This window comes from Camelina sativa, chromosome 13, assembly GCF_000633955.1.
Source record: "Camelina sativa cultivar DH55 chromosome 13, Cs, whole genome shotgun sequence".
In the NCBI taxonomy this organism is placed as follows: domain Eukaryota; kingdom Viridiplantae; phylum Streptophyta; class Magnoliopsida; order Brassicales; family Brassicaceae; genus Camelina; species Camelina sativa.
Genome location: NC_025697.1, coordinates 2,567,344 through 2,573,842, shown reverse-complemented (window position 1 = coordinate 2,573,842; position 6,499 = coordinate 2,567,344). Strand labels below are relative to the sequence as shown.

The 6,499-nt window shown below is 38.3% G+C and overlaps 2 protein-coding genes across 2 annotated transcripts in view; both read left to right on the top strand.

The window, feature by feature from the left end:
- LOC104734671 (D-lactate dehydrogenase [cytochrome], mitochondrial) lies at positions 51-4,916 on the top strand. Its single transcript, XM_010454295.2, has 18 exons — positions 51-342; positions 444-546; positions 635-735; positions 839-887; positions 1,088-1,180; positions 1,582-1,696; positions 1,948-2,008; positions 2,118-2,154; positions 2,226-2,287; positions 2,435-2,531; positions 3,012-3,086; positions 3,164-3,272; positions 3,547-3,656; positions 3,822-3,884; positions 4,040-4,119; positions 4,210-4,340; positions 4,514-4,557; positions 4,656-4,916. The coding sequence occupies exons 1-18, from the start codon at positions 98-100 to the stop codon at positions 4,773-4,775; spliced, it is 1,695 nt and encodes a 564-aa protein (XP_010452597.1). The 5' UTR covers positions 51-97; the 3' UTR covers positions 4,776-4,916.
- LOC104734670 (probable carboxylesterase 15) overlaps positions 5,165-6,499 on the top strand; it is a 3,735-nt gene continuing 2,400 nt past the window's right edge. Inside the window, exon 1 of the mRNA XM_010454294.2 lies at positions 5,165-5,958. Coding sequence (XP_010452596.1) covers positions 5,276-5,958 — 683 coding nt within the window. The 5' untranslated portion in view covers positions 5,165-5,275. The remainder of the gene's footprint in view (positions 5,959-6,499) is intronic.

Sequence of the window (6,499 nt, the reverse complement as noted above, 5' to 3'; positions counted from 1 at the left end):
TTTTTTTTTTTTTTTTTTTTTTTTTTTAAATTTGTTTTTTTTTCTTCGTCTTCTTCATTCCTAATCTCTCTCTTCCGGCTGTGGAATCCCACAATCCATGGCTTTCTCTTCAAGGTTAGCTCGCTCTAAAACAGCCTTCTCTTTTCTCCGGAAATCTCGTCAGCTCCACTCTTCGACGCCCAAATTAACCGTGATTTCTCCGGAGAAAGGACGCCGGAGACTCCCATCTTGGTGGTCGAGCTCTCTTCTTCCATTGGCAATAGCCGCTTCCGCCTCTTCTTACGTGTACCTGAATCATTCTCTTCCTTCTATCAGCGAATCATCATCAGCTTTGGATTCTAGGTTTGTTCTTTTTCTATTAAAAATTAATACTTTTTGAAGTCAACAACAAGTACTCACTCACAGAATCGTGAGAGTTGTTGCTCGTTTTCAATTCACTGCAGAGATGTAACTATCGGTGGGAAAGGTAGCACTGAACCTTTAGTTAAAGGGGAATACAAGGAAGTGCCTAAGGAGCTTATTACTCAATTGAAAACAATCCTCGAGGTAGGTGCCTCCAAATTTGTTCTTTGTTACTCTTCCTTGGTTCTGATGTATTTGAAAGTTCTTAACTTTTCTTCGTTGCCAATTTAAGGATAACCTGACAACGGACTACGACGAGAGGTACTTCCATGGGAAGCCTCAGAACAGTTTTCACAAGGCACTGAACATTCCTGATGTTGTTGTTTTCCCGAGGTGAGCGTGAGACTAGTCATTGCTGCAATCGTTTTGCCGTATATATCAATATCAGTAGCTAAGAACAAATGCATGGATCATCATTCTTTTCTATATTGTTTAGGTCCGAAGAAGAAGTCTCCAAGATTCTTAAATCCTGCAATGAATATAAGGTTTGTAAGTTTTTGACCTGTAGAAGATTCACTGCGCGCTCAGTCTTTTCACTTCTAGTCTAGGCCAATATGCTATACTACTTGGGATATATAGCTTCCTGGTGGATTTGATATTTTGGACTTTTATTACCCTGATTTATATCCTTTTTGTGGCTTGGGGTACATATCATTAATTCAGACGACAATTACTATTTGATTAGGTTCCTATTGTACCATATGGTGGGGCGACATCGATTGAGGGTCATACCCTGGCTCCAAAAGGAGGTGTATGCATTGACATGTCTCTAATGAAGGTATGTGCTAATCTTTTGTGTTCGGCATCAATGTCCTTGATTTGCATTCTATCCTTTCGATGTCATGCTAGAAATCATTCCATTAACCCTCTATATTTGTATAGAAAGACGATTTCAATGATGTAACTCGTTCCTTTGGAATGCATATCTAACCTCAGCCTAACCAGATCAACCTATGAATCACTCTCTCTAGCTTGGATGAGTCTCACTAACGAGACCTCATCCTTATATGTAATAGAAGATAAATGAGAACACTCTGTGGAAAGGAAAATAAGATATTGAAAATCCTAAATAGTTTCCTTAGTCAGGATATAGAAATAATGTGCATCACTTATAGTCCACATACAAATGTTATTGAAATTAAGCGACTTCTTCTCACGCTTTTTTCTTTCAAACCTTAGAGGGTGAAAGCATTACATGTGGAGGATATGGACGTTGTTGTTGAGCCCGGCATTGGTTGGCTGGAGCTTAATGAATATTTGGAAGAATACGGTCTATTCTTTCCTCTTGATCCAGGTTCGACAACATTGAGATTGTACCTTATCTCTCAGATCATAGCTTTCATATATATGCTTTTAATATTTGAAATATACTTTTAGATTGACTGATCTTATTTTTATGTGAACGTCAATTACCCTTAAGAGAGGTTTTGTGTGCTGTTGCTGCATTATTCAACATCTTTAGCATTGTGTGCAATTGACTCTTTAACTTCATTTTCATGTTTCTGGGTTCCGTTCAGCAATTTGATTAAAAAATATCTGATGCAGGACCTGGTGCCTCCATAGGAGGCATGTGTGCTACGCGATGCTCTGGCTCTTTAGCTGTAAGGTAGTTCTTCTGCAACTTTGCTATTCATTTGTTTGCTTGCCCATCTTTCTAATAATTGTGGGGTTGCTTTAATCCGGTTGGCTATTATAATTCTGCTACTAGCTTGTAGGTATGGAACTATGCGTGACAATGTTATAAGCCTTAAGGTTTGTTTATACTTCCACTGATTTATGCCCTATTGTACAATTCTATTTTATTTATACTCTGCTCGTCTCAGGTGGTTCTTCCTAATGGAGATGTTGTGATGACAGCTTCACGTGCCAGAAAGAGTGCTGCAGGGTTTGTCTTCAGTCTTTAACTATTTTTTTCTTGGTTCTTTTTGTAGATTTCTTTTTCTCAGAAATAATAAAATGTAAGTAAAAGTTGAAGTGTATGCTTCCGGTTGTTTGATTACGTATCATTTGATTTGTTGGCCTGGTCTCTCAGATATGATTTGACTCGCTTGATGATTGGGAGTGAGGGGACTTTGGGAGTCATAACTGAGGTTACTCTCCGGCTTCAGAAAATCCCACAGCATTCAGTGGTATATTGACTTCTTCCTTTATAGTTGATTTCGTTCATTTATAGTTTTAAATTCAGGTTTCTGCCAAAAATATATTTATGCTCCTTTGCTGTGATTTAGTTTCGTCCTTGAAGATTAAAATTGAGTTCAACGAAATCATATTTGCCTGATAAGAGTTCCAAATATTTCTATTTCGGCTTAATATTTCTCTTTGCGTATTTTCTATAACTCAGCTCTTTAACAACCACCATAATAATCAGAGTAAAATGAATCTCAAAACAAGATCTGAATCATTTCAAGGAATCGTAAACGCTATGTGCCTCGTGGACCCTTGTTTCCTTTGCTTTTGTTTTGAAAGTCTTCCTGCTTTAGTATGGATTGCACATCATTTTAACATTCAAGAGTGTAAAATAGTATCTCAATTTATCATCCTGAGTTGTCTGATAGAACATTTTTTTGTCATCATTTGCAATGGTTATTAATATTATGATATAATTTTAGGTGGCAGTGTGCAATTTCCCAACAGTAAAGGATGCTGCAGACGTGGCCATTGCCACTATGATGTCTGGAATACAGGTTAGACCTCTGCTTCTTAATTATATGATTTATAATTTTTATGAGAATCTTCTCAGCCGTACCTTTATTCCCATCAGGTGTCAAGAGTGGAGCTCCTTGACGAGGTTCAAATCAGGGCTATTAATATGGCTAACGGGAAAAACTTGAATGAAGCTCCAACTCTGATGTTCGAATTTATAGGAACAGGTAATGATTTATCATATTTTGTACTTTCCAAGTGGTATTTTAAGCTATCTTAGAATTTTTTTTTTTTGGCATCTTCAAGCTATCTAAGGTTCTGTTATAGCAGTGTACTCTTTGTAAACAATATCTGTAGATATTAAAGAAATCATATTCACTCCCCTGTATCTTCTATTTTATCCGATCACAGGATTCTAATGCTCAGTCTTGTCGGTAGACACATAAAGAGAGAATAATTGTCTTCTAATACATCTTTTTTTTCTTTCTCTCTCTCCTTTAGAGGCATATACACGTGAGCAGACGGAAATTGTTCAGCAGATTACTTCGAACCACAATGGATCAGATTTTATGTTTGCAGAAGAACCTGAAGCAAAAAAAGAACTCTGGAAGGTAATTCTCGGGCATAAATTGAGAACCATTTTCTAGTGATTTTCATTGTAGAGAATGAGGATATGGGCAAGATAAAACTCTACACTTATTATACACTGTCCTTTGCTTCTAATAACATTGAGTTACCAAAGGATCTACTTATTCTGACCCTATTTTTTTATGCAGATAAGAAAGGAGGCGCTGTGGGCTTGCTATGCAATGGCGCCAGGGCATGAAGCAATGATTACGGTTTGTTGTTTTTCTTTGATACACTTTTGGCTGTAGATGAACTTTCCCAGCTACAATCAGGAACCACGAAATCATGTTGTGCCATAATTTTTTTGTTAATTAATTTATATTTACAAGGTCGAACAAGGAATCATCTCTAACTCTTTCTTCTACAGGATGTCTGTGTCCCTTTGTCTCACCTTGCAGAACTAATATCAAGATCCAAGAAAGAGCTTGATGCATCATCGTTGTTGTGGTATCCTATTTCCCTATGCTTAACATCATCAACATACTAGGCCTTAACTTCCTAAAAAGTGTTTGCTGACTATTGTTGTTCTACTTTCAGTACCGTTATTGCTCATGCCGGAGATGGAAACTTCCACACGTGTATTATGTTTGATCCGAGCAATGAAGAGCAGCGAAAAGAAGCAGAAAGACTGAATCACTTTATGGTTCACAGTGCATTGTCCATGGATGGTAAATGCTTTTTTCATTCTTTGGTGTTTGCAAAAGTGCAAGACTGTAAATAGATGTGAAGCTTTTTAACATATTCTCTGAGCAAAACCGAAAAGCAAATTGAAGATCGGTAGGAGTCAAACGCTTGTTTCCTGATTTTAACGATGCCACTTGGCTCTGAACTTTTTAATCAGGAACATGTACTGGAGAGCACGGCGTTGGAACAGGGAAAATGAAGGTATAGCTTCTTCTATTCATATCATGTCTCGTGTTACAATTATATGAATGTACATTTGTGATTTGAACTGTTTTTTTTTTTTTGTTATGTCATGGAAGTATCTGGAAAAGGAACTGGGAATAGAAGCACTACAAACGATGAAGAGAATCAAGAAAACGTTGGACCCAAACGATATCATGAACCCGGGAAAGTTAATTCCTCCCCATGTATGTTTCTAGAATGCCTTCTGTGTTTCTTCATGTATGTGTAACACTGTTGTATTGTTGGTCTCATACTGTTTCTCTTTTGTTTTGTTAAAAACCCAAAGTTACATTTAAGTACAAAACAGCTGATGCAAGCAAATCATATCCGTTTTACTAGTTTGCAAGTGGTAAAAATCTAAGGAAAGATGAGAGGGACGTGTTATGTATCTTCAAGCACCGACTCATAATCTAAGTGCATCTTTTAGTATTGTTGACTCATAATCTAAGTGCATCTTTTAGTATTGTTGACAAACCCATCAAACAGGTCGATAGGAATGAATGACCAAGTCAGATCAGATGAGACGAATCAGCCGCAAAAACAATTAAAAAAACGTGGGCTCCTTCAAAGATTTTGACATAATTCATCTATATCCAGACTTTTGTATGACCAAAGTACCCTTTGTTTACTTCCCTCGTCTCTATATATCACCTGATGACACTGGAGAGACACATCCAAAAACCAAAAGGGTAGAAGAATGGGGTCACTAGGAGAAGAACCACAAGTAGTAGAAGACTGCATCGGTTTGCTTCAACTCCTAAGCAACGGTACCGTTTTAAGATCCAAGAGCATTGACCTTATGTCCCAACAAATCCCAGTCACAAGTCACCAAACCGTTCTCTTCAAAGACTTCATCTATCACAAACCAAACAATCTTCACCTCCGTCTCTACAAACCCGTTTCCGCCGCCAACCGTGCTGCCCTCCCCGTCGTGGTCTTCTTCCACGGTGGGGGTTTCTGCTTCGGCTCACGTTCTTGGCCTCACTTTCACAACTTCTGTCTAACCCTCGCATCTTCCCTTCAAGCCCTTGTGGTCGCACCCGACTACAGGTTAGCTCCTGAACACCGCCTCCCGGCTGCCTTTGAGGATGCCGAGGCGGCTCTCATGTGGCTCCGGGACCAGGCTCTTTCCGGTGGTGATGACCACTGGTTTGAAGGTGGAACGGGCGTTGACTTCGACCGTGTTTTTGTTGTGGGTGACTCCTCTGGTGGGAACATAGCTCATCAACTCGCTTTCCGGTTGGGATCCGGTTTGATCGAGTTGACACCGGTTCGGGTTCGTGGTTACGTTCTGTTGGCGCCGTTTTTTGGCGGGGAGGAGAGGACTAAGTCCGAGGCTGGTCCTTCTGAAGCGTTGCTCAATTTGGATTTGCTTGACAAGTAAGCTAACACAACACTTTCTAATATTTTAATTTTATTTTAGACGTACTACCGAATAATTTTTAATTTTTGCATAATCATTAAATATATTACAGTACTAGTGAGTGATGCATGACTCCATAGTTTATATAACCTAACTATTAACTATTTTAAAACATATTAAATGTATAAAGTCTATATAGATGTCGTTTGCGGTTACTTTAAATTTTCATATTTATCTTTTTATGCGAGTAATGCCAATTTAAACGTTGGAGTGAATTTACCCGCCGAGTCGCATGAGAGAGACAGCTAAGAGTCACAGTGCCTCTTCATGAATACACAGATGTGCATTTACATGTCCTTTTTTCCAAAACTTCACAAATTTTTATAGAAGATAAGTTTCTCCAAAATCCAAACGTCGAATGAAAAAACAGTCTCCTTGAACTAAAAGAGATTTTTCATGTTTTTGATTTTATTATCGAATTCGCAATTAGTTCAAATTTCAAACATTTCTACGACACACAAAAACACGAACTTTCTAAAGAAAACGACTTTTCCTACC

What these genes read in the sequence shown, in the direction of transcription:
- LOC104734671 (XM_010454295.2), top strand. Translation starts at nt 98, where the DNA reads ATGGCTTTCTCTTCAAGGTTAGCTCGCTCTAAAACAGCCTTCTCTTTT. An exon ending in AATTGAAAACAATCCTCGAG is followed by an intron (nt 547 to 634) that starts GTAGGTGCCTCC and finishes TGCCAATTTAAG; the next exon opens with GATAACCTGACAACGGACTA. An exon ending in ACAATGTTATAAGCCTTAAG is followed by an intron (nt 2,155 to 2,225) that starts GTTTGTTTATAC and finishes TGCTCGTCTCAG; the next exon opens with GTGGTTCTTCCTAATGGAGA.